This window comes from Eschscholzia californica, unplaced genomic scaffold (genome assembly GCF_041429995.1).
Source record: "Eschscholzia californica isolate CP2 unplaced genomic scaffold, dmEscCali1.0.p SCAF_3, whole genome shotgun sequence".
Classification (NCBI taxonomy): Eukaryota; Viridiplantae; Streptophyta; class Magnoliopsida; order Ranunculales; family Papaveraceae; genus Eschscholzia; species Eschscholzia californica.
This window is the reverse complement of record NW_028238420.1, coordinates 32,740,789-32,768,734: the sequence shown is the minus strand read 5'-3', so window position 1 is coordinate 32,768,734 and position 27,946 is coordinate 32,740,789. Positions and strand designations below refer to the sequence as shown.

General features: G+C 37.7%; 3 protein-coding genes across 4 annotated transcripts; all 3 read right to left on the bottom strand.

Annotated features, from left to right (window-relative positions):
• Positions 1–259: 259 nt before the first annotated feature.
• Positions 260–3,136, bottom strand: LOC147549635 (anthocyanidin reductase ((2S)-flavan-3-ol-forming)-like). The gene is made up of 6 exons (XM_086667475.1): positions 2,772–3,136; positions 2,175–2,341; positions 1,867–2,067; positions 1,442–1,601; positions 843–1,056; positions 260–709 (listed from the first exon to the last, which is right to left on the bottom strand). The coding sequence occupies exons 1-6, from the start codon at positions 2,893–2,895 to the stop codon at positions 565–567; spliced, it is 1,011 nt and encodes a 336-aa protein (XP_086523601.1). The 5' UTR covers positions 2,896–3,136; the 3' UTR covers positions 260–564.
• Positions 3,137–3,167: 31 nt separating this feature from the next.
• HSA32 (Aldolase-type TIM barrel family protein) lies at positions 3,168–21,666 on the bottom strand. 2 transcript variants are annotated; one of them, XM_086667477.1, is made up of 6 exons: positions 21,371–21,658; positions 21,083–21,274; positions 20,764–20,974; positions 18,423–18,646; positions 18,259–18,322; positions 3,168–3,514 (listed from the first exon to the last, which is right to left on the bottom strand). In XM_086667477.1, the coding sequence occupies exons 1-6, from the start codon at positions 21,491–21,493 to the stop codon at positions 3,423–3,425; spliced, it is 906 nt and encodes a 301-aa protein (XP_086523603.1). In that variant the 5' UTR covers positions 21,494–21,658; the 3' UTR covers positions 3,168–3,422. The 2 variants fall into 2 exon arrangements, with proteins under 2 accessions (XP_086523603.1, XP_086523604.1); XM_086667478.1 differs by lacking the exon at positions 3,168–3,514 and having other exon boundaries at positions 18,025–18,322; positions 21,371–21,666.
• Positions 21,667–24,221: 2,555 nt separating this feature from the next.
• On the bottom strand, positions 24,222–24,986 carry LOC147549633 (putative histone H2A.3). The gene is made up of 2 exons (XM_086667479.1): positions 24,693–24,986; positions 24,222–24,606 (listed from the first exon to the last, which is right to left on the bottom strand). The coding sequence occupies exons 1-2, from the start codon at positions 24,879–24,881 to the stop codon at positions 24,388–24,390; spliced, it is 408 nt and encodes a 135-aa protein (XP_086523605.1). The 5' UTR covers positions 24,882–24,986; the 3' UTR covers positions 24,222–24,387.
• Positions 24,987–27,946: the final 2,960 nt, after the last annotated feature.

The window sequence follows — 27,946 nt, the reverse complement described above, 5'->3', positions numbered from 1 at the left end:
TAGGGTGGAAACACAACTTCGTTGGTGAACGAACCATTCGACTGAAACAAGACCGCAAGTCTTGGGGTAAAAAAACAGATGAAATTTGACACTGATCTTAACCTGCAGCCCTACTAACTCGTACAAATCGTAAATACAATTATAATAAATAGGAAGAAAAAAAGACATAATACCACCTGAATAACATATTCACCTTCAATCCACTCCTGAGCAACCAAAATGAGGTCTTATAAGCTCCATATAAGAGGATTATACTAAATTGTTTAATTCGATCACGGATTATAATCAAACTCATAATTTCACCAGTACATACACCAAAATCAACAACAATAGCAAACACTATTACATTTGTTGAATTCCAATTCAAAACCAATTAGAAAGTAACATAAATGAACTAAATATTATTTTCTTCATTATTAAAATGATCTTTGTCCATGTGGGACTATACAGACACAAGAAGTTGCAACATAGTGACAGACTGAAATAAGCCATTAAGATATCTAATAGAGAAGAAGGATGTCATTCACATTATGAAGAGACCAGACATTGATCAATCTCTTCTCTTCAGTTCTGAAGAAGTCCTACTGATTTGAAGTACTCCACGGACTGATCGTACATTTCTTCGATCTTGTATTTGAAACTGAACCCTTCTCTAATAAGTTTGTCTGATGAAAACCTCAGCTTAGGCTCAGCATGAACATCTTGGAAACTGCAAAAATATAGCACAGTAAGCTTCAATAGTGTCTGGAGAATATTAGTAGTGATATTGATTGAAGAACTCAAATTCTAGTGAAGGAACTTCAAATGAGTTATATATATATATATATATGTACTCTTCTTACTCGGTAGGAATGTCGTACTGTGGGTACCGATTGTTCAAAAATTTTGCAAGCTCGGGAAGACTAGTATTGGCGTTACAGCAGATGTATCGACCAGAAGCCGATTCGCTCTCAGCTAGAAATATATGAGCATTAACAACATCCTCTACATGTGTTATAGATATCGATCCTGATACTATCTGCATGCCTTTCATGGTGCTGATTAGTTCATTGTTCCCTGCACTCGAATGAAAATAACAAAGGGTATTACACATGATAACCCACAGCCACAGTAGACGGATATGTTAAGTCGGTCCTCTCATGGAGACATGGATATCTCCTCAAGCAACATCCTTTGAAAGGTGAATCCATCCTAATTTTTCTACTAGGAGTCCTCATACTCCTTTACTACTTAATGTGGGACTAAACCAAAAGGCACATTTCACATTAACACCCAAAATTTTACTTTATTAAGTTTGGGCTTAGCCATTTCAGTTGTGCATACATGACTTTCTAGTAACATATTTTTCATTGGTTTTGAGACTCTCTCTACCCTAATCTCTATGTTTTCACCAAAACAAGTTATAAAGCTAAATTGGGTCAGTGTTGTTGGTTCATTTTACCTGTTAGCAGTGACATGGTAAGAGAGAAACTGGAGGAGATATATGGAGCTGGAGATGGGCCCATAACTAGACAAGGGATAACAGTTATAAGGTCAATCTTGTTTTCCTCGGCAAATTTCCAAGCCGCTTTCTCCGCGAGTGTTTTTGACACTGGATACCCCTGTAAACAGATCACAAAATTTTATATAAAAGTAGGAAGTGGACATTTTTTGACATCCTCCTCATGCCTTTTAAGCGGAGTTTGAAGAAGATAACAACAGTTCTAAAAGCGTCTCCCATAATTGTTATATGCCATAGGATTTCACGCGCACCCTCGGAAATTTTTGAATATCTAGGGCTTAAGCATGTAAAGACATACCACACCAAATAGATGAGTAGGATCTAATACTCTAATCAACTAAATTGATTGATTGATGAGTCCTTACCCAACCAAATGGTTTTGTTGAAGTCAAGAAATCGACGTCCGACCAACATCCTTCCTCCATCACATGACCCATTCCCTGCTCATTATTTATTGATACAGCAGCAGCCGAAGACGTTAAAACCACACGCTTTACTGAATTTGATTTCAAACAGGCTTTCAGTATATCAATTGTCCCTTTAATAGCTGGGTTTATCATATCAACCTAATAATAACATCAACATTATCTTAACTAATCAAATGAAAATAATAAAACCTTGAGAAATATGTCTGAGTACTAGTCTTCTTGTTTTATTGTGTTCTTGTTACTACCTCAGGATCTTCAGAATCGAATTTCACTGGTGTCGCGACATGGAAGACGATATCGCAACCAGCAACAGCATCGTCGAAGCTCCCCTCATCGGTTAGATCTGCTCGAAATAATTTCACATCTCCTTGATCTTGTAGCTTTAAGAGATGACCTACCTTTTTCTCGTCCTCTGAAACAAAATAAATAGAACCTTACTCAAGCAATTAGCTTTGTTTCACTGCTACTAATCCGTTATACATAAAGATTTTATCTCTTTGAGTATAAAATCAAAGTTGTGGGTATTTTGTCCATCATTAAGAATTTTGACAATCAATAGTAGTTGCCAGTTAGTTGTAATTTTTCCCGCATTTTTGCTCAGGCCCGTCTTCACTCTCGCTGTGGGCTCGAACTGGCCTAATTTCGTGTTGTTCTAGCCCAGCACGGACTAGGCCCAGTCCGAGAACCCTCGTACGGCTCCAGTCTGGGCGCGCGAAAAGGAAAACGGGTCAGAGTAGTTTGACGGACCCCTATAGATGCTCTCTTTTTTTCCTAAGTATGATCTATGACTGTAAGATATATCTTTGACCACGATACTACGCCTAAAAAGAAACAATTAAAACCTGGATTTCTGGTAGTGGTATTAACAGCATAACCCTTTGATACCAACATTTCAACAAGTAGTGCTGCTATATATCCGGTGCCACCGGTCACGCAAGCAGTTTTCTTCGTCTTGTCGGAGGCCATCTTGTGAAAAGTGATCTAAAAAGTTTGAAGATAATGAGGATGGGAAAGGCTTCCTCACTCTCTTCCTATTTATATTGAGCAAGATTGAAAGGTAAATAGGAAGGTGAGCGCGAGCGCGTGCACGAAATAGTTGAGAGAATGTAGAGAAGAATTAAATAGAGTATGAATTACACATTCACTCATCCGAGGGTAGTTAGTTTAATGTTTACTAGTCCAACACCTGACTTCTACTTGAAAATTCACATGTAAGAGTTTGGTGGCACCAAATTTACCTTAGGAAGCACGTTTTTTCTAAGAAGATGTGGTTATCGATATTATAGTTGAGAAATTCGAAAATAGAAAGTTCTACCTAATCCACCCTCTTTGTAACTGTCATGTTATTTTAACTTTTTCATGGACAAAGACTCTCCACCATCATCGCAGGCATTTTCTTTTATTGAGGATTATTCAAAGAGAACTGCCATTGAAAAGTAGATCCTCAATCAATCAAAGATTTTAGTGAGTGTGTAGCCCGACCGGCGACCGATTCAATAGTTGGTTTGTACAGGAAAAGTATGAGGATCGAGTTCTCCAAAATGCTTTTTTCTTCTTCGGTAGCTTTCCCCTTGACTGGTTCCTCCTGTTGGTACATTTTTTAGACCATTACAAATCACGTTATTGCCTAGTATGTTACCTTATTGTCCATAGTTTTTTTTTTTTTTTATGAAAGTCCATAGTTGTTTAGTGTGAGAGAGGATAGAAGACCGTATTGAAGTATATTGAAGAGAAGAAAGATATCCAGAAGATATCTCCCAAGATAGAAAGAGATTAATATTAGGGAAATTTTGACATACACCCCCACTATTATATTAATATTTGGACCACACCCCCGTTTTTTAAAAACCTTTGATTTACACCCCCACGTGGACGGAAACCGTTAAGTCAAGGTTAACTTCGCGTGTGCGAAGCCCATGTGCGAAGTAGGACGATAATACCCCTTTTTAATCTAATGGATCTCAACCATTCACAAGATCTAATGGTTGAAACTTAAAGGCTACTAATTATCAAAAAAAACTTAAAGCCTACTTCATCCTTCATTTTTTTCCATCCAGGTTAGGGTTTCCTCATTCTCAAACTCTAATCTCTCCTTAGAGTGGTTTGAATTCTAAAACCTTCATATGCTCTAAGTTGACTTATGGAGGCTCTCCTTTTCTCTCTCTCTAAAGTCGGTTCTAGATGAATCCATGCTAGGGTGTTTGATCATCACATGACTTTACCTAGAGGGAATGGCAATCTAAAGAACAAACTTGGCAAATGGCAATTGACACAGTTATTTTCTGGATTCAAAAAACTTCCTATACAAACTTATGAAATTACCTAAATCCTGATTTTCCTCAAAGCATACAAACCCTAATTAACTTCCACAAATCGACAATTCCAAATACAGTAAATGTTAATTAGATAGCCATAACACAAAAATAAAAAGAGATGATAGAGAGAGAAACAAACTTGATCAGAAGATTCGATATGAGGAACAACATAGGATTGACGAATATGAACAATACCGTCAAGAAGAACATAACCAAGATTTTGAATTTGTCCAAGTTCGATACATCATGGTTTAACTGAACGGAAATCAGGGGTTTGTGATTGAAGGCAAAATTTCTTCTCCATTTAAATGGTTCTTGGGCAAGGATGAGGAGTGATAGAATCAAATTGATTGGTTGCGGAATCTGACCAATGTTCGTATATTTTGAATTTGTCGAAGATGTTCGTAAATTTCTTCCCCATTTGATTATTTGGTCTTAAAATTTGATTAATTGTGAAGTCTGATCAATGTGACTAAGAGATGAAGGTGGAAGTGATAGAATAATATATTGTTACCTAGGCATTGTAGTTTAAGAGGAAGACACTGGAAAAATCTAAAGCAAATATGAAACTTATTCTCCAAATCAACCAAACTATATATGAGTTAGTTCAAGATTTTATTTCTAGACCTATGTGGTGGTAAATGAAGATGGTGATTAGCAAAGGTGGAGTAGTGATAGTGGTTTTTGTTAATGGTGGGTAATGAAGGTGGTTGTGGTGATGGGGGTGATTGATGGTGAAGAAGAACGAGATGATGAAGAAGAAGAAGATGATGACCAAGAAGGAAAAAAAAAAGACGAGAGAGAGAGAGAGAGAGAGAAAGTTGGGTGAGAAGTAAAAGAAAAATGCACATAGCAATAACTTCGACTTGACGGTTTCCGTTCACGTGGGGGTATAAATCAAAAGTTTTAAAAAAACGGGGGTGTAGTCCAAATATTAATATAATAGTGGGGGTGCATGTCAAAATCTCCCTTAATATTATAGCAACTGTAATTATAGTTATTTCCTCTTTGTAATGTTTCCTTATTCATTATTTCTCTACAAACCCTAATGTATACTCTATAAATATGTATCCCATTCAATCAATGAAAGCACCTTTGATAATTATATCTCTTGTGTCTTCTTTAATTTATTATGGTATTAGAGCACAATTAATATTTCTGGGATTTTTATTTGACAAAGTATTGGTTTCTTCGGCTTTCTTGCTCTACGGATTCTTATTATTTTGCATCATCCCCACAATATCTTCAAAGGTCAGTTATTAATCCATTTTCCTGATTTTTTTTCCAAAATTTTCGAATTTTTTTCGTATTTTTTCGAAATTTTTTTTGTCAGTAACCAATACTGTTTCGTTCTGGTTCTAATTCACACACCAGAATAAACACAATCCGGAACTAAATCTGTCCACAAATCGGAACAGAATAAGCCCGGAATAGATATAAACCCGGAACACTTTGACTAGAACCGAGACAAACATAAACCGGAATTGACATAACCTCAACCCGTCACAGACCCGGAACCAAAAATTTCTTTTTGGTTCCCGATTTTTCCGTCATCTTCTCCGACGAGTGAACCTCTAGGGTTCCAAAATTCTCGCCGGACAGACTAGTTTTTGCCGAACAGACCTACCCTGGTCAGTTCTGACCCATAATCCACTCTTATTGCATCATAGATTGTTGGTTTGATTACTTTTTTTAAGGTTCCATCGACTTTTAAAGATTTTCTTGCTCTCTCTAACAATCCGACGCCATTCGACCTCTGCCCTTGGCCGCGATAGTCCGAATACAATCCCGTGTCTCCGACTAGCTTTTTCCCTAGGTTGATTACAACTTACTTATTGGTTTCAAAGAAACCCTAAATTTGGCTGGTTAAACAATCTACCGGAACCCTTATTTAGCCGACGGCAATCATCCCGAATCAGGTAACGGAGTCAACTCTAATTGACTCCCGTCTTGCCCCATTGACCGGACTTTTTCACCGACCTTTGACTCTGACCAGGTCCATTAATATTGACCCAGACTTCTGACTTTGACCGACCCAGATATCTGACTTCTTTTTGTGACGTCTCACGTTTGTGACGCTTTCTTTTTTTCCAACAGTACATAACTGTTTGGACTATTTGTGACAGTATACTGTCCTTTTAACTTCCCAACGCTTCTGTTGGTGACATTCTGGACTGTCCCCTTTACTTCCCAACACTTCTGTTTGGACTATTCATTTGAGACAGCATATACTGTCCTTTTTTTTTCTTTTCCAACACTTCTATTAGTTGTGACAATCTGGATTGTCCCTTATAATTTTACTGTGACGCTGCATTTGAAAATTCTGAACCGTCACTTCTACATAATATTGTGACCTTGAATTTAAAATAGATTATTTCTTCTATTCTGTACAGAACAATGACTTCTGGACTTCTGCCAACATAAGTGATCTGAACTCGAATTCCGATGACACTCCGCCGATGACAGACTCAACTCCTCTCCAACAAATATGTGAGGCTTATTATGTGCATCCTTCGGACAATGCAACTTCTGTTGGTGTTAACCCCGTTCTTACCGGGCCAGACTATGCTGAATGGGCTCACAGTATGCATGATGCTCTTATCATAAAAAATAAGCAAGGTTTTATCGATGGGTCGCTCCCTAAACCGACAGATCCTGCGCAACTTCATGCATGGACCCGTTGTGACACCATGGTGGCTGCTTGGATATCCAATTCTGTCAGCGAGGAAATCCGACGTAGCACGAGACGTTCGGCTTTTGCTTTTGATCTTTGGAAGAATTTGAAGGAGCGTTTTGCTACGTCTAACGCTACCTACATTTATCAACTGAAGAAAAAGATTTCTGCCCTTACTCAGGAGCACCAGACTATTTCAGCTTATTACTCTCAGTTGAAGTCTTATTGGGACGAATTGGATGCTATCATTCCACCCACTTCATGTGCTTGCCCTGTTGGCAAAACCACCATTGAATATCATCTTACCTCGCGTACAATTGAGTTTCTCATGGGTCTTCATGAACGTTATTCTGCAACTTGCAATAACATCCTTCTAATGGAACCGTTACCTTCTCTGGCTAAGGTATATAATTTGGTCATTCAAGAAGAGCAGAAAAACAAGATCAATGCTCCCTTTGACTTTCACGCTTTCAACGCCAAGATCACGGCCGCTAACAAGCTGAAAGAAAGTGATTTACCTCCCCCGAGAAATAAGCGAATTCGTCCTTATTGTACTAAGTGCAACCTTCATGGACACTCTACTGACACTTGTAAGAGAGATGTAATGTGCACTCATTGCAAACGTCTCGGTCATCCTGTTGATCGATGTTATCTTCTCCATGGTCGCCCCCCTCGTTCAGGTGGTGCCCGTAGCACTTCTCAGGGTTCCAGCTCTTCTCCAGCTCCAACTCTTACCAGAGAAGACTATGACCTCATTATGGCAGTTGTCAATGCACAGACTCCTTCCAGTTCTGCTATGATGTCAGGTACTTCCCTATCTCATCCTTCTGTTTGGAATGTTGATAGTGGTGCTTCAAACCATGTTTGTTTTTCATTAGATGCTTTTAGCTCTTATGCTTTAGCACCACCATCTTGTTATGTTCAAATTCCCGATGGAGCGACTTACTTAGTCAAATATATTGGCAGAGTCATTTTTTCTGACTCTCTCTCTCTCTCTCTCTATTGACCAAGTTTATTACATTCCTAATTTCAAATTTAATTTGATGTCTGTCAATCAGACTTGTAAATCTTTGAAATCTGGTGTTTATTTTGATTCAACTCATTGTCTTTTTCAGACGATCTCAAATCATCAGGAGATTGGTCGGGCTGATGCTATTGATGGGCTCTACATTCTCCATAGGACTTTTACTGCACTTGCTTTGAATAAGTCACTCGACGTCTGGCACCGTCGACTTGGACATCCTAATTTAGGCCGTTTACGTTATTTATCAGAACGTTTCCCGTTTATTTCCTTTAATAAGTCGCATGAGTGCGTTGTATGCCCTATGGCAAAACAATCTAAGTTGTTTTTAATAAAAGTAGTAGTTTTAGTACTTTTGCTTTTCAACTTATTCATGCTGATATTTGGGGACCCTTTCCGGTTTCATCTTTAACCAACAAGCATTATTTCCTCACACTGGTTGATGACTTCTCCAGATTTACTTGGACATTCCTTATGCAAACCAAGTCTGAGACTAAGACACATTTAAACTTCTTTTTTCAGTTTGTTTCTAAACAATATCATAAGAAGATTAATTTTATATCATCGAGTCCTGAAAATACTTTTTCAAACCCGATTGAGACTTTTCGTTCTGATAATGGAGCCGAGTTCTTATCCAATGATCTCCAAACTTGGTTCCATTCTCATGGAATTCTTCATCAACAAAGTTGCGTCTCCACACCCGAACAAAATGGTGTCGTCGAACGCAAACATCGTCATTTACTCGATGTTGCTCGCGCCTTGCGTTTTCAAGCACATCTCCCTTTACAATTTTGGGGAGAATGTTTAAAAACGGCAACCTATTTAATCAATAGAATGCCAACCCCAGTACTTTCATACAAATCTCCTTATGAAATGCTATACGATTCTCCACCGGACTACTTAGTCTCCGAGTTTTCGGTTGTCTATGTTTTGCAACCAATACCAACATCCAACATAAGTTTGATCATCGAGCTAAACCTGGAATCTTTGTTGGTTATCCACCTGGGAAGAAAGGATACACCATCTACGACTTAGAGACGCACAGTCTCTATGATTCCCGGAACGTGCGTTTTTTTGAGGATAGGTTTCCTTTTGCTGACCGTCAATCGACACTCCCTGAACCTACCTAATTCACTCCGCTTACATCGGATGCCTATTACTTCAGTCCAATCGACGATACCCACTCACCTCATCCGGACTTGTATAAACTCCCGTCTTTGGTCGATGAGCATTCACACTCTTCCACTGACGCGACAACCATCCCACCTATTGTGGTAGAAACTTCATCTTCCGCTGCTTCTCCACCAGAGGAATCTCACGAGCTTCCTTCTGACTCTGTTATTCTCTCGCAGGGTATTTCCCCTCTGCAAGATGACTCTCCTTCACAAGACTCTTCACTTTTGAATTCTGACACCACCCCGGTTTCAGTTGCTCCTCCCGAAGAATCTTTACCTTTTTCTCGACCAGTACGTACAACGACACGTCCTCCCCATTTGGTTGACTATCTTTGTTCTTGTACTGCTGCACCCACGACTTCCACCAAATATCCATTAACTGACTATGTCAGTTTTGACAAATTCACCCCTTCCCATCGGGCATTTCTTACTTCCATTGTCAACACCGAAGAGCCCACATCCTATTCCGCCGCCAAAAATTTTCCTGAATGGCGTGCTGCAATGGATAAAGAAATTCAGGCTCTTGAACAAAATCGCACTTGGTCATTAACCCCCTTACCCCCGGGTAAGAAACCAATTGGTTTTAAAATGGGTATACAAAATTAAATACCGTTCTGACGGATCAATTGAACGTCACAAAGCACGACTCGTTGGTGAGGGTTATACCCAAGTTGAAGGCATCGACTATCATGATACCTTCACTCCAGTCGCCAAATTGGTCACTGTTCGTGCACTTCTTTCTGTTGCTGCCATTAAAAATTGGCCCCTCCAACAATTGGATGTGAATAATGCTTTTCTCCAAGGAGATTTGCATGAGGAAGTCTACATGACTATTCCGCCTGGTTTTTCCAAGACTGGTGACCACAAAGTATGTCATTTGCACAAATCCCTTTACGGTTTAAAACAAGCCTCTTGACAGTGGTTTGCCAAATTTTCTACTGGCTTACAGGCTGAAGATTTCAAACAATCATCTTCTGATCACTCCTTGTTTTGTTTCTTTGAGGGTCCGACTGCCATTTACGTCTTAGTCTACGTGGATGACATCATCATAACCGGCAATAATGCCTCTGAAATTTCATCTCTTCAACTACGTCTTGAGAAACATTTCTGTCTTAAAAACCTTGGACGACTTCAATACTTCCTTAGAATTGAAGTTTCTCGTTCTCCAAAAGGCATTTTACTTTGTCAACGCAAATATACGTTAGACATTCTTCGCGACTCGGGTCTCCTAGGAGCTAAACCAAGTCCTTTCCCAATGGAACAACACTTAAAGTTATTACCTACTGACGGTACGCCATTAGACGATCCGACTTCGTTTAGACGTCTTATTGGTCGGCTTCTCTATGTTACGGTGACTCGCCCTGACATTTCATTTTCTGTGAATTACCTTAGTCAATTCATGCAAAATCCCCACTCCAATCATATGGATGCGGCCACTCGAGTTCTTCGTTATTTGAAAGGCACCATGAATCATGGCTTCCTTCTCTCTTCGTCCAGCACTCTGACAATTTCTGGTTTTACCGACTCTGATTGGGCCAGTTATCCTATCACCCGTCGCTCGACCACCGGCTACTTCACTCTGCTTGGTTCAAGTCCGTTGTCTTGGAAGTCCAAGAAACAACCGACTGTTTCCCGATCTTCGGCTGAGGCAGAATATCGGGCTCTCGCTACACTCACTGCGGAACTGCAGTGGCTGAAATATTTGTTTCAAGACCTTCGTGTCTCGATTCCAGAACCCTTTCAGGTCTTCTGTGACAATATGGCGGCTATGCACATTGCTGCCAATCCCATCTTCCACGAACGCACTAAGCATATCGAAATCGATTGCCATTTCGTTCGGGAGAAAATTGAATCTGGTCTCATTAAGACGACTCACCTTCGCTCCGCCGACCAGCTCGCTGACATCTTTACGAAACCACTTGGTTCTGATCCGTTTCATCGATTACTCTCTAAGTTGGGCTTGATTCAGATTCCTTCCCCTGCTCCAACTTGCGGGGGGGGTATTGAAGTATATTGAAGAGAAGAAAGATATCCAGAAGATATCTCCCAAGATAGAAAGAGATTAATATTATAGCAACTGTAATTATAGTTATTTCCTCTTTGTAATGTTTCCTTATTCATTATTTCTCTACAAACCCTAATGTATACTCTATAAATATGTATCCCATTCAATCAATGAAAGCACCTTTGATAATTATATCTCTTGTGTCTTCTTTAATTTATTAGACCGACCACACCCGAAATCTTTTCAGCGCATATATTTCCTTATATTAGGTTAACTCATATTTTATACTCTATAGAGTCTTGGCTAAAACTTCACACCAGATCCCTAATATCTTAGCCACACCACACAAAATTCTACTAGCTCACAATGACACACATGAATACATAGATTTATCAACAAGTCTACGCAACCCGCCTCTTGGGACTCCCACTTGAACCGCTTGTGAGAGAAACGAAAGAAACCCTTGTTTCTCTCGCATGCGGTTCAAGTGGGAGTCCCATGAGGTGAGCTGAGTGCAGGGGCGGCCCAGGCCCAAAGCAGCCAAAGCGGCTGCTTTGGGCCTCATTTGTTTGAGGGCCCCAAAATACTAGTTTGATTAAAGGCGCTTCCAAAAAAAGAATCAGTAAAGCCCAGCCAAACGCCTTTGAATAGTGGGCCAGACGTCTTTCCATACTTTTCTTTTGGTTTGCGAACTGCTGTTTGTTTGGGAGGAACCAATCAAAGTTTGGGGCCCACAAAGACAATTAAGAACCTAGACACCTAGTCTAGTTTTAATTCTACAGACTTCGAAGTTTTCAAACCTCAGTTCATTCTCTTCTTTCTCTCTTTCTAAAATCTAAATTAGTAAATTACTCCACTTAATATTTTCTTCGTTATCTTTATATGAATTTTTGTTTTTCTGTTGACAACTATATGAATTTTTTTTGGCTTAATTTCGTTTTAACTCCTAATTTGTGACCGGTTCACCGTATTGGCTCCCATAAGTTCGGAGATTTGATCCACAAACATAAAAGCCACGTCATCTCTCTCTCTTCCATTTCATCACCTTTCTCCTCCACTTCATCTCTCTCGACACCGTATCGTCGACACCCGTGAAGGTCGCCAGCCGGTCAATTTTCCGGCGACCTTCAAACACAATAAATAAATAAATTCTTTTTTTCTCTCTTATTCTCCTTCCTTATTTTTCTCTTCTCTCTCCTCCTCCATTTTTCTCTCTTTTCTCACCCACCCTCCCCCCTTCACCGGCCGTCAAATTTTCAAAATATATTTCGCTCATCTCTATATGTATATTGGATCGTCTTATGTAGTATATAGTTCAGGTTTATGCATTTTAGTTACACTTTGCATACTAAATTACCAATTACAACAAAAAGATTAACTTTTTTTAAAGCAAATGTGAGAAGGGCCCCACATTTTTCTTCGCTTTAGGCCCCTTAACTACTTGGGCCTAGGGCTGGGAAAACGGTCTGGAAACCCGCGATCCGACCCGTTCGGCCCGAACCGTGAGAGACCGATGACCGAAGTAGCCCCGAGCCAGGCTAACCCGGCCCGATATATCGGGCTAATAGGGCCGGGACTCGGACAGGTTCTCAATTCCGAGTCCCGGCCCGTTAAGCTCGTCCGAGTCCCGGCCCGATGCATAGCCCGACGACAGAGCCCGACAACATAGCCCGACAGTTAGCCCGAGAGGGTACCCGTTAGAATCCGCGTGTCATTTTATAATCCAACGGCTGAGATAGGGCGCCCCTTCAAATCATATCTCAGCCGTTGGATTAAAACGACGAGCCTATAAAACCCCTCACAGTCGAACCCTAACCCTTCTCTCCTTCTCCGCCTCTCTCCCCCTCTCCGCCTCTCTCTCTCTCTCCTACCACACCAGACCAGAAACTTTAACCCTAAACCCTAAAGCTTCACGAAAACCTAAAGCTAGAGCTTGTTTGTTAGTAACCCTAGTCCCTAAACGAAAACCTAAAGCTACTGGTTAGTAAGGATCTACAAAAATCGAAAACCTAAAGCAAAATCGACCAGTAAGGATCTACAAAAATGGTTAGTAAATCCTTTTCTTCTATCTACTTTTAGTCTTCATATGTTTCTACTTCTGCATGCGATGTGGGTTTCGAGTTTGGACTTTGGAGAAAGGCGATCACTTCTGAGTTCTGATGATGTTCGGTTAATGGTATACGCTGATGATCTTTAAGATCAAATGAAGCGGTTAAGCCTTCGAAGTCATCTTAGATAGGTTTTTTATTTTTATTTTCTGTTATGATCTTGTTATTTATTTTTGATTTGTGAAAAGTTATACTATGTTGTTATTAGATCTTAGATAGTTAGTTTAATCTTAAAATGTTAACAGATCTGTTTGATCAGACAGATCAGAGTTCTAAACCTTTGATCTGTCTGATCAAATAGATCGGATTTGGGTCTGTTCTTGTTGTAATTTTTTTTTTTGTGATTGATGACTTGAAGTCGATGTAAGATGTATCATGTACAGACACAAAAAATAGTCTGAAACAGAACACTCATTTGATTAAACAGATCAAACTCAAATGAGTGTTCTGTTTCAGAACCGTTAGATAATATTGATACAAGATGATAGATTATAGATAATAATCTTCTTTTTTTAGTTCTGAAACAGAACACAAACATTGAGTTTGATCTGTTTAATCAGACATCATCTGACTATCGATCTGTCTGATTAAACAGATCCGAGTGTTCTGTTTTAGAACCATTAGGTAATTAATAATATTTATAGATCTCTTGTTTTAGAACCATTAGATCTCTTTTTTTAAACAACTTAGTGAGACTTGATCATAAATTAAAGTATTTTTTTTTCAAACAACTCAGTCAGACTTGATCACAGATCTGAGCCAACATGATGTTCTTGCCTTCATGTTCAGGACAATTAAAAACAAATATTCTTCTTCTCTCTTTCTTTCTTTTTCAAAACATATCTTTTTTAGAACTACTCCTCTTCTTCTGTTTTTCAAAACTACTCTTCTTCTTCTCTCTTTCTTTCTTTTTTAAAAAAAGTTTTCTTACCTTCTCTTTACTTTCTTTTTCTAAAACAAATCTTTTTTAAAACTACTCTCTTCTTTCTGTTTTTCAAAACTATTCTTCTTCTCTCTTACTTTCTTTTTTAAAACAACTTTTCTAGCCTTCACTTCTATTTACTTTCTTTTTCTAAAAAAATCTTTTTTAAAACTACTTCTATTCTTCTGTTTTTCAAAACTACTCTTCTTCTTCTCTCTTTCTTTCTTTTTTAAAACAAGTTTTCTAACCTTCTCTTTACTTCCTTTTTCTAAAACAAATCTTTTTTAAAACTACTTCTCTTCTTTCTGTTTTTCAAAACTACTCTTCTTCTCTCTTTCTTTCCTTTTTAAAACAAGTTTTCTAACCTTCACTTCTATTTACTTTCTTTTTCTAAAACAAATCTTTTTTAAAACTACTTTTGTTTTTCTGTTTTTCAAAACTACTCTTCTTCTTTTCTTTCTTTCTTTTTTAAAACAAGTTTTCTAACCTTCACTTCTCTTTACTTTCTATTTCTAAAACAACTTATCTTCTAAGTTCTTAAACTTGTTTGTTTTTTAACTTGTCTATTTCTAACTTCTATGTTTCTTACCTTCTCTGTAGGACTCATGATTTCAGACTGGATCACTTGTCATTCCAGTTTTGGATGCGTTGTTTAAACACTTAGAAGGACCGAATTGATGAAGAACCTAAATGGTTCTCCCAATTGTGGACACTTCTTTGTTGTTAGACACTGTAACCAAAATGGGTGATTCAAGGAAGCTGGTTAGAAATTGAATGTCCGAACGAATATTGATGTTCCTACAAACCGATGATGAATTTCGTTATCTTAGATCTCTCATGAACTCAGCTTAGTAGAATGACTTTCTATGTTGGCTGTGGTTCTACTTAGGTTGATTTGACGGAGAGTCAGAGTGGTGCTCATGGAGAAATATCTCCTGCTGGTACTGCCGATCCTCCTGTTCCTGGTGTGTCTGCTCCTGCTGGTTCTCCCGTAGGCGAAGTAGATGTGCTGACTGGAACGTCAACCTGTACGAGAGGCAGAACTTCTAAGGTTTAGGACTTTTATTCCTTTCATGATGCTCCTGATCCTAAAAATGGAGGCAAGATCATTAAAATGGCCAAATGTAACTTTTGTGGTGTTTCTCGAAATTCGAAATCTTCTAACGGGACAACACATTTCAAGAGACACACATTTAAGTGTGCTAAAGCACTAAAAATCGACTTGACTCAATCAAAGTTGGTACAAGATCCAAACAGTGGAAATATGGGTTCATTTCAGTTTAGTCAAGCGAGAGCTTGCAAAAACACGATCAAGCTTTTAATCCTTCGCGAGTTGCCGATGCAATTTGTGGAGGACCCCTTCTTTCAATTTTAAATTACTGATTCCTTCCATCCTGGGTTCAAGTCATTTTCTAGGAGCACTGTTAGAAATGATATCCTTAAATACTTTAAGGAAGAAAAAGATGCACTCAGAAATGTTTTACTTAGTGCTCCTGGTCGAATTGCTCTTACTTCTGATATCTGGTCTTCGAACCAGAGGCTTAGTTACATGTGCATAACAGCGCATTACATTGATGAAATTTGGTGTGTCCAAAAGAGAATCATCTCTTACATTCTGTTGGACAAGTCTCATACTGGGGAACACATTGCCAATGTTTTGTATGATAAGCTAACTAATGATTGGATGATATCTGGCAAAGTGTTTTCCTTGTCAATGGATAATGCTAGTGCAAATACTGTGTCTGTTTCTCGTTTAATCGAGTTAATGCCTCATTTACCATTGAGAGGCGAATTATTTCACGTTCGATGTTGCTGTCATATCTTGAACTTGGTTGTTCAGGATGGTTTTAAAGTTCCCCAGTTTAAAGAAATGCTTACACGGCTGAAAGGTTGTCTTGAATATATCTCTGCATCGGAGACTCGAAATGCACAATTTCGAACACATTGTGAATCAAAGAACTATTCTCCTAAAAAATTGCAGTTGGATGTAAAACATCGTTGGAATTCAACCTATCTTATGTTGAAAAGTGCCCTTCCGTTTAAGGATCCGATTGACTCGCTCTTATCTGATCGATCTCCGCCTTTTGTCTTATCGAGTAGTGATTGGCAGCACGCCAATTTGTTGTACAAGTTTTTGAAGCCTTTTTATGAGGCAACCAACTTCTTTTCTGGTGTTGATTATGTGACTTCTAACTCCGTCTTGGAGTATTTGGTTGATATTGGGATGGTATTTTTAGATAATCGACATGATCCTATGTTTGCGGGCATTATTCATTTCATGGAGGCTAAATTTTGCAAGTATTGGGGTGAAACTCCCGTATTGTTTGGTGTTACATGTATTTTAGATCCAAGGATCAAAATGAAAGTTGATATGCTCTTAACCGAACTTGAGAATTGTTTCCATACTTCGGCTCATGTTATCAAGTGTTCTACTGAGCAATCTGCCACCATGATCGGCAAGTTACGTGAATTATTTAAAGAGTATACGGCTGATTTGAGTGTGCCTTCATCCGTTTCTTCGTCGTCTACTGTTGATCAACCCCAGAGTGAGCCCGATGGACCGTCTAGGCGTGGTGCTTTTTGGAGAAGTATTAAGAGAGTCCGAAAGGACCCTATAGCTACCGCTTCCGAAGAAATATCTAGATATGAGTCTGAGCCAGATCCTGCGGTCGATAATATTAAAAAGTTCGATGTTTTGGGTTGGTGGAGTGAGAACGAGAAGAGGTATCTGATTTTGTCCCGAATAGCACGTGATGTTCTTGCTGTCCCGGTTTCGACTGTTGCTTCCGAGTCGGCTTTCTCTTTAGGTAAAAGAATTTTGGGGGACTATCGGAGTAGCCTAACTCCGGAAATGTCGGAGTGTTGTGTTTGCCTTAAGGATTGGTGGAAACATGAGCTTAATGTTACTTTGAAGGAGTTTGATCCGTTAAACGACGGGTTTCCCGAACCAACTCCTAGTCCTAGCATTTCTCAAGTTCAATTGCTCGATTAATGAATGAAGGAGAGAAATGTAACTTTTTGTTTATATTTTGGACTTTTTGTTATTAAAATGTTGGAGGGAGGGAAATGTACTTTTTGTTATTAAAATGGGTGATTCTGTTATGTAATTTTGTTTATGATATAATCTGATAATCATATATATAATGGTTGGTATTTTAATTAATTATTGTTTTTTTATTAAATTATTATTTTATTATTAAATTATTGTTTATTTTATTTTTTTTTAATAATTCATTAAAACCCGAGCCCGCCCGACCCGAGCCCGTTGAAACCCGTTCGGGTAGTCGGGCTCGGACGGGCTACGGGCACTTCAAGTCTTTGAATCGGTCCTGGCTGAGTGTACTTTTTGTAGATTTATATACCAGCTTTTAGGTCTCTATTAGAATGTCAGTAATGCTAGAGGGCGAAAGATGCTGACCTGCACCAGACCTAAAGTCCTAAATCATACGCCCGGCCAGATGGGGCATATCCCACCTTTCCAAAAGAAAAAGTAAGGGTTGGTCCCTGAAAACTCTGTACTTCACTTTTCCGCCCTCTTTTATATTTGTAAAGAGTACCTCTCTTTTCTCCTTTCCTTGCATTCTCATAAGATTATTGCCAAGAAAATTTCTGGCCGAGTATTGGAGAACAAGATGAAGAAGGAGCAGACTCTTCTGTTCTACTAAAGACTCAACTAGGTCCTTCCATCAAATTCACCTGGGTTTGGTGAGAGCTACTAAACGAATAGACGTAAGTGTTCTTCTACTTCAACAGTACACAAAGATGGATGAAACTAGACAACCATCAGAGTCTCTCTGTTGAATTTTTCTCAGTGGCATTCGATCAGTTTTCGTGTTCTTCAAATATGAGTTTTGGAAAATTTAAACACCAGGTCATTAAGTAGAAAAACATCAGCTACTTAATATTATTATGATTCCAGTACAACACATCACCACACTAACAACGTCGCCTTTTTTAGTGGCACTATGAACCAACATACTACAAACACTGGACAAACAACATATGTAGAAGAAAACAGATCTAAAGCGAACTTCATGAGATAACTGAATGAGGAGATTCAGTTCAAAATAGAAAATATGAAGAACCAAGAACTGATGAGTGATTTTTACCCAAGCTCCTTCCTCTGAGACATTCCAGATCCATCACATGAGAATGATCCACAAACAGATTAACCTAAAAGTTCATGCCAATAAACAACACCACCAATATCAGTTATAAGGCTGAAAAACAACAGATATAAACAAGGCAAAGAAGGAAGAGAGGAGAATTGTACCCTGGGTCCGTAACGTTTGATAAACCATTCTGCGGTTTTGGGATTTGATGCCTCAAACATTGTTTTTTCAAGTCCAATACGACCTATGATCTTTGCAACGACATCGCTTCTCAAAGAATCACCATACTTGCGTATATCATCACCGTCAATCATGATCATATCTGCTCCTGCTTCCAAGCATCTCTCAGCTCTTCTAATTAGCAAGTCTACGTCGTCAATTATTTCTGCATAGAATCATAACGTAATTGTTTACCCGCTGCATAAGGTAACAAACTGCACATCTGAAGACACTGAAATATAAACCAACTAGGTCAAAACTTGTTCGTTATTTGAATTCAAATTTTATTATTCTGGGCATTGCCTAATTGAGCAAGTGCAAAGGTTCAATCTCGAATCGAACAAAACTGTGCTGATCATTTTTCGACTAAAAAGATCTTATGGAGGAACAATGAGCACAGTCTAAGACAAAACCACTCGAATAGTCCAGTCGCCTGGACAAGGGTTTGAATCATTTTCTGAGGATTCCGGAACAGTTATATAAACCAAATTCATCATAAATTCCAAATAGGCTGTATCATTTATTCACTGTCCAGGACAGAACTTCGCTTCTTTTTCACTTATGAACAATACAATTCTATGACGCTACTTTTCCTATGAAAACCAGATAACTGTTCAATAGAAGAGACATCTATATCATGTGATTATACAATATCCTAGTATCCTACAAGGCTTGGACCTATGACTAGCAAACCTGAAACATATAAAGCACTAATTACCAGAAAATCCGACCATTATGTATTAGGTATTCTATGCTAATTGCATCTTATAGGAGAGCATTATAAACTACTAACACTTCTGTAACCATTAAGTATCTTATGAGCAGCAATATTCAGTTCGGAACAAATTTGACTAGAGTACCAGATGTTCTAGGGCTTTTACTTTTGTAGCTCTAACAACTCTATTACCATTAATAGGTATAATTTTTCATATTACATCTTGATAAGACCCCTTCTTTTTCACCTCGCGGCTTCTTATCATAGAAAAAATCTCAAAACAACACTTCCACTAGGCCAGCCTTCTCACATTTAGCACAATAGTTCAAAACTCCAAGGCCAGCCCTTTTTCTTCATCATTCTCTTTCCAAAATTGTAGGATGTCTAAGAATATAACGACAAAAGAAAGAGTATATTTGCAGATCTTACGATGTAGATACAGAGCATCACCACCAACACCCACCATTTCACTCATTATGCCATACTTTACCATTAAATATACTCCTAAGTCCTATCTGTATCATCGTTACTATCTGTTTTCATTAGAATACAGGCTTCGAACCATTACTTGCCTAGACCGAACAAGGAAGACAGAGTCCTCCGAAACTCTTAATATCCTTCACAACAATTTGCAAATCAGTCTGATGTAAGACTGTTAGATAAAGCCATTTCACATGTTACTACCATGAAACTCAACTACCTAAAAGTCTCAACTAAGTTGGATAACATAAATAAATGCATGAACTTATTCGTACTTTTGGTGATTCTTTTCCGAGACAATTTCATTCCATAAATAGAGGTCATGTTGGTAATATGGAACGGAGGTAAGTCATGAACTCTCTTCTGCACAAAGTATAAGCTCCCATATATTATGCCAAAACAAGTGAAACAAAAACCATCATACAGGGGATTCCTCCCTGCCACCTCAATAAGGTTTCCAACCAGATACCCAGTCTAATGAATTGTTGGAGTACCATTTATGTAGTACTTTCATATAGTTTCCGAACATAATTATGAAAAAGCATTTTTGAAGCCAGAGGGATCAATTAACTTCAAACGGTATAATTCGAAAATCTGCATAAATCACTTGCTACCTTAAAACATGTCCTGATATTACGTTTGTATTTTCGATCTAATTTAAGCATCTTTGAGTTAGTAACTATTTTCCCTAACAAGTATTTGTGAGAATAGTCCCACATGGGAGAAGGGGTAACTAGCAACCAAGAATACAATGTATAAATCCTCTCCACTCATTGCCAATTGGTATTGAGTTGGATGACCACAAACTTAACAAGGTATCAGAGCTATGCACACACAATAGGCTTAAAAGCCACAAGTGCTCCACGTCAGCCGAAATTGAAAAAAAAAACGTGTTAGGCTAACCACGCCACACGTGAGGGGGTGTGCGAGAATAGTCCCGCATGGGAGAAGGGGTAACTAGTGACAATGACCACAAACTTAACAGTATCTTAATGAAAATTAGATAGCAAGAATGAGTAAAACAAAGATGGGAACTTCAGAACAAGAAAGAGCATCATCAAATTCAGAATAAGAGTTAATGGATATACCAGAAGAGCGAGGGGCCGGAACAGTATATGCTCCAAAAGCTCTGTCTCCAGTAGTAGGTACGTCTGACTTGTTAAATTTGAGAGAGAATTGAGGTTTAGCTCTCAACCCACCATTTTTAATCAAACGAACTAATCTCAGAAGAACTTCTTCAGAAAGTTCAAGAGACCCCACATTTAACTCAACAGTATCAAATCCCAATTGCTTACATTCCTTTCAAAAATCAAAATTAAAGAAAAAAAAACCCAAGTTTAAATTCAACCCTTTTATATTGAAATGATCAATATAAGTAAGAAAAGAACAAGGGTTTGATGAAGAAACCTTGACATATTCGTTGAAAGCTGAAGGTCCTTGACGAACAAGATGTTCAGCCCAATCTCCTGTACTAACATAAACATCATGTTTATGAGCCATTTCAGTTACTTCTTTGATGAATGATTTTGTCAACAAACTGTGAGATCCACCGGAGAACTTCAATCCGTCAACAAATTGTGCTTTTGATTCAAAGATATCCTATAAACCAGTACAAATTCATTTGACCACTTAATTCATTCAAATGGTATAATTATTGATCAAATCATTCATATGTATTAAACAATAAAATCATACCTGAAGGGCGTTTTTGGTGAAGAAGGTATAATGAGGGCTTCTCATCTCAGTGACACCAAATCTTCGAGGTTTTTCAGGTCGATCTTCGTCCTCGAAGAAACTCTTCCATTCGTAAATTGACATTTTCTTTAGGAGATATTCACTCTTTTACACTTACAACAACAACAAGAAGAAATGTAACCCTCGCCACCACAACGGCACCATCTATAATCTGGAGTAGTTTTTGTTTCTTCTCTCTCTCTCTCTCTCTAATAACCGGCAAGCAACGTCGAGCAGGTTCTCGAAGCTGATTACGTGTAAACATTGACGTGGTAATTTTGTCAAAAAGGTTGAGTGTCTCTAAAGGCGCCCCATCTTTCACGCAACAAACGCCTCCAGAAATAACTATTCGCGCCCCCATACGGGTCGGGCGGAGAGATTTCATTCCATTTTCGGTTTCCACCCAGTGGCAATTCCCTTTATTTTAGGCAGTTATTGTGCGGTTATGTGTAGTTTTAGATCAATAATAAGAAAAATCTATAGTAGTCAGAGAGGAAGAAACAAGGGGGATGAAGTTTCATTAACAACAATTTCATTGTCGGGTAATTTTGTCACGGTACAAAGATGATTTGGATTCGAAGACGGTTTTGGTGAGATCTTCTCACTCCAAAAACGGATTTAGAGACGGTTCTGAAAGTTTCATAGTCTATCTTTTCATGTTTGTGATTCGTAGAGAGGAGAAGATGGACTTCGGATATGATTCGTACATGAACCCCGAAAATCTGGATTAAAAGAATAAAATCAAACGAAGGGAATTGACTAAGTGATCTCTTCATCGGATTGGTAGTAATACTTGTATAATCTTACTACTTCTAATTTTCACTTTATTTGTATAATATTATTCTATGTTTTTGACCTTTAGGGTCTTTAATTCTCGATATTTAGGATCTCTTTTGTCGACCTTTAGAGTTTTTTGAGTCTGTATCTGGTCAATTTCTCACTCTTCATGAAACATTTTACATTCGAAAGTTCTATGAACTTATCTTATGTAACTCTCGTGTAGTTCTAATGAATAACAATTATGATCCATGTAACTTTGTGATTGTATCACTTATGAATGAAATATGGTTTCCCTTCGTCTCGAAAAAAAAAACATGAGTACTCGATGCATAGATTTCTAGTAAGTTAACTTTGGTTACTTGTTTAGAAGTAGGAATTCTTCAATTTAATTCCTTCCTAACTAATGATAAGAGAGATGTCTCATGGTCAGGGTGGCCCTGGGCCAAAGCGAACAAAGCGTCGCTTCGGGCCATCGGTTTTTAGGGACCACCAAGACATTAATTTCTTTAAGAAATATATAAGAAGCTCAACTCTCTCAGAAAATTATAAGGGCCCCATTTAACAAATGTTAAGTAAAAAAGGGTCACCAAATTTGATGATCTTTAAATGAATGGCGAGCCCCAACAATTTGTTTGACTTATGAAACAAAAATGCTTTTTAAATATCCAAATCATGAAATCCCAATATCCCTTCCTTTCTTCAAGCCAAAGTGCCAAACCAGACTGCTTATTCAATTTCTAGAAACAAAGTCTATTGTTTTTCGTTGTAAGTTGTTTAGTTTCAGAAGTACAAAGAAATATTTTGTTTTCTGTTTGAGTTAAAAAAGTTACCCAAGATGATGGTGATTTAAGAGATTCATGTGGTCGCTTTGAAACATTTTTCAAGCATAATGAGTCATATGACATAGACGAACTAGATTTATTTTCTGAACTGAAACTGTTGAAGCATTTTTTACCGAATGTGATCAAAAGACCAATTAAAGTACTAGATTTTTTGAAAGATATGAAAGGTTGTTACCCGAACACATGGGTTTCTTATAGAATTATGTTAACCATACCAATTGTTGTTGCCTCTACAGAAAGAAATTTTTCTAAGTTGAAGTTGATTAAGTCTTATATTCGATCTTCTATGTCGCAAGAACAGTTAAACGGGTTAGCTATATTATCTATTGAGAAGTATGTGGCTGCCAGTCTTGATTATTCGACGATTATTAGTGACTTTGCATCGAAAAATTTAAGAAGAACAAAATTTCAGTGATTGTAATTATCAAAAAAAATTATTTTTGTTATATAAATTTGATGAAAATATTTTGTGGTACTTACGGTTTTCATGTAGTACATTTATACGTTTTACAATTTGATAGAAGGGGCCACATTTTCAGACCTCGCTTCGGGCCACCGAAAAGTCAGGGCCGGCCCTGCTCATGGTGGAATTCAGCTTCTTTTCCTATTTGAAGACAACATCCAAATCAGAATAAGTTCTTTTATGTTTTTTGTGGCATGAGATTCTTTTTTTTTTTTTTTTTTTGTTGAAAGTTGTGGCATGAGATTCTAACCAGTTCAAAGTTTTACTTCGGCTCTCGGACTGATCGGTCCAAAAGGAATGTTATAGATGTCGGAGGTCAAACAAATTGACCAGAGTCAATCCGTTCTCTGAAACCCAACTAGCAATTTCAAGGGGCACATTTACCCGCTCAATTGTTTCTCTCCTAGGGCCCAATGAAAGAAGACGGTAAATTGAAAGGGCCCAAGAGAAAGAGGTCCAAGAGTAAAATAAAAAGGCCTATAAAGGCACCCTACCCAGAAAAACGTTTCTGACTCCGTGCAAAAATCCCCGTTACAATCCCGTTAGGAAATTGGAGGATATCGTAACAAAGCAAGAAATTGGACTGTTACAAGATTTGTATTAGGATACAACAAATTTATAACTCATTTGTATGTGTTGATTTTGTAACCCTAGAATTTGGGGAAAACTGAACCACACAAATTGGATAAATTCAAAATCAGATTCAGAAAGAGAATGAAGAAAGGAATTGATAGAACTTTCAATTTAATTCACAGATCTTCATTAATGTTACATTCCATCTCTACATTAAAACTAAAATTGCACAAAAGAGAAGGAAACCCTAAAACTAATAATAAGAAAATAGGGAAAATTGAATATATCCCTGACTGACCTATTTATAAAAACCCTAACTTTCATTCATCATCAGCAGCAGCGGACTTTGAAGATCCAGTACCAGTCTTCTTCGGCAACAATAAATTATGAATATTAGGCATAACTCCACCATTAGCAATTGTCACTGCTCCAAGTAACTTACTCAATTCTTCATCATTTCTCACCGCTAACTGTATATGCCTTGGTACAATTCTAGTCTTCTTATTATCTCTTGCTGCGTTTCCAGCCAATTCCAAAACCTACAAAAAAAAAAAACCCTAAAATTAGAACGAGAAGAAATCTTAGAATCAGAGTAAAATTACAAAATCTGTAAAATGAAACTTACTTCTGCAGCAAGGTATTCAAGAACAGCGGCGAGATAGACCGGAGCACCAGCACCAACTCTTTCAGCGTACTTGCCGGCTTTTAGAAACCTAGCAATTCTACCTACCGGAAACTGAAGACCGGCTTTACTACTACGAGATGTTGCTTTCTTTGCCGCACCGGAACCAAGTGATTTTCCTCGTCCGGCCATTAGATAAAGACTAAAAGAGAGAAGTAAATTGAGGAAAGAGAGAGAGAGAGAGAGATTGAATTCTTTGGTAATAATGCCTTCACAATTGTATCTTCTTGAGTTCCTTCTCTCGTATTTATATGTTGTCTTGGAGATGTTTAAGCCAATAAAATGGAATGACACGGATCGAGATCTTTAGCCGTTGATTACGTAGTTTTTATACGGTTGAGATTAAGGAATGACTTGGATTTGTTCTCCTGTTGGTGGAGACTCAAATACCGAAACTAGCCTCGATCTCTTTCTTGCGTGAAGGATGGTATTTGACCATAATGACAACTATACCCTTAAATATCACCTCATGGTGAATTTACGCTTGTACCATTTCCACAACCATGCTCGCGCCAATGAGAAATGTTGAGTTACTCGTTAACTATCCGGAAGAGAAGTCCGCCACTTTCTGGTGCAGCGGATGGACACCCCCTCTTAAACTCATGAGATCATGGGACCGAATCTCGGTGGAAGTAATTTTTCATTAAGATTTATCTCATGTAATGTATCCCTTTTAATTTAGACAATAAATAAAGTAAAAGCATATATAATGTAATAAATTTATCGGGTTTTATACCTCGTGTTATTGGGTTTTAAGCCTATTTCATGTTGTTCAGTTTAAAGCCTCTTTCATTAATGGATTAAATTAGGCGGTTATCGTGCTTATCACACATGATGTATCAATATCGTGTAACAACTAACGTAGATAGTAGTCGATTTCTTAAAAAAAAGGAACTATCGATAATGGCCGAACTTTGTTGCTATAAGCACTCCTTGTACCATAAGCAATAAACCAGGGGCTTTTAGAAATCCCCTAATTAGCCACTTTTTATTTTTGAGCCAATTTCACACCTTAAATATGGGGAATTTGGGTGGTATGACCCTTGACTGAGTGGACTTTGTTGGAATGACCTTCATTTCCAAGTATTGGTCAAATGACCCTATTTTGGCCATCAACTTTCATATTTGCCCCTCATTATAAAATGATGTCTAGATAATTTATACAACCAAACATAATAAGGATATCAGATTAAACTCTCTCTCTCTCTCAAACGAAAATCTAGCTCTCTCATCTTCGTCAGCGTCTCATTCTCGCGCACCTCTCTGAATCGATCACTCTCTCTCACGTACACTCTCAGTCGATCTCTCATGCACACTCTCAATTTATCTCTCACGCACACTCATATCTCTAATGCAGGTATCCCTATCTCTCTCTCGATGTTTTTTCTCGGTTCAGTTATAAAGACCTTTAATCCATGTCTTTCTCGGTTTGGTTGAGTCGATCTCTCTCTCTGTTTGTTATTCTCGGATTTGTCTTAAAAATTGGGAACCCTAACTCCCAAATTAAAATCCTAAATCCCCAAATTTCCTATGGATCAAACTCTAATAGGGTTTTAATGGAGGCTTCTAATTATGGTTTTAATGGAGGCTAACTAGGGTTCTTACTGCTTTGAAAGAAGACCTCATTTCATGAGAAGCCATGATTTTATTAGTAGTATATTAGTGGCATTCTTGAAGTTAATAATACCCACATAATAAATATAGCACATATCTTGTTTGTCGAAATGCCAGAGTGAAGATAATAGGTAGTGGGAAATATGTTACTATATTTTATCATTTCGAAGTCTTGTTATTATTTTGTTTTTAAGGTCTTGTCCTAATTAGTAGTAGTACCAAACAAGAAGTTTTGATTATTTGGATGGTTGAATTAGTTTAAAGATAAAACAGTAAACATTAGGTTACAAGATTTATTTTCTTCTTTGTTACTATGCAGAAAAAGCTTGTTGTTACCCTCTATAATCAAATAAGACTTGAAAAATCAAACAGACAATTTTGTTTGGAGCTATATTTTGGTAGAGCTAGATACAATTTAGATGAGATCATTGAAGTTGTTAAATATATCATGTAACTCTGTACATGTGTGATTTTACAAAAAATAGGAGCTAAAATTAGCAAAAGGAAACAGATGACATAACTTTTCGAGGATGACTTTGAAATGATGTTATCATATTACCATCTGATCATTGAATATCTCATTCATAAACACTGGACGAGTTGTTAAGGGGGCCGACTCTTACTCTCTATAATATGTCAATTTTGATTAAATTGTCTTATTCATTCATGGGTACTTGACTTTTCTTTTTTATTGAGTTTGTTGTATTCATTTATTTGTGATCTACTTCCTTAGACTTGCGGAAACTATATATGAGGTCATTATTAACATTCATTATATATCGTTGTTATCGTATTATCTTAACTAACTCCTATAAATATATAAAGGCTGGGTTAGTTTAGCTTCTGGTTTTTCTTATCAACTAATCGGGTGTTGGGTTATCAGTTCACATTGGTCGTGATATATGTGAGTGATTTGCTTCTGTTGCAGTAAGGAGACCTAGTTGGGTGGGTTATCAATTAACAAGAATAGATCTGAGAAAAGTCTATCCCAATTGCAGATCTTAATTATTTCACTTATTTAAATGTATTTTGGTTATCACTTGATTTTAAAGCTCTGGGAGCGGTAATATTCGAACCTAAAGGATCTCATAATGCAGGTAGTAGTCGTGGATCTTCTATTTGAAGAATCAACAGGCGAAAAAGTGAGTTCATCGACGTTACGGAAACTGGAATCTGAGAAGGGCAAACAGCAAAAATCTATAACATAGACAAGGTAATACTGTTACTTATTATCTTTTCAGCAAATGAACCCAACTAGTGTTTGCTTATAGGAATCTGTTGTGTTGAATTATAAACATGTGTTATAACACCCATTGAGATTGCTGAATTATGAACTTGTGTTATATACGCTTCTTGACATGTTTATTATATTTTTCACTTAGACATGTTTCTTTATAGGAATCTGTTGTGTTGGAATGCACATCAATATCTGATTGTAAAATAGTGTTTGTTTAAATTTATTTTAGGTAAGTTATATTTAGTACTAAAATTGGAGGTTCACGCCATGATTTCTTATTTGTTATGCAGGATGACACGTAACCTACCATTAAAGATAAAAGAAGCATGTCGTGCGAAAGTGACAT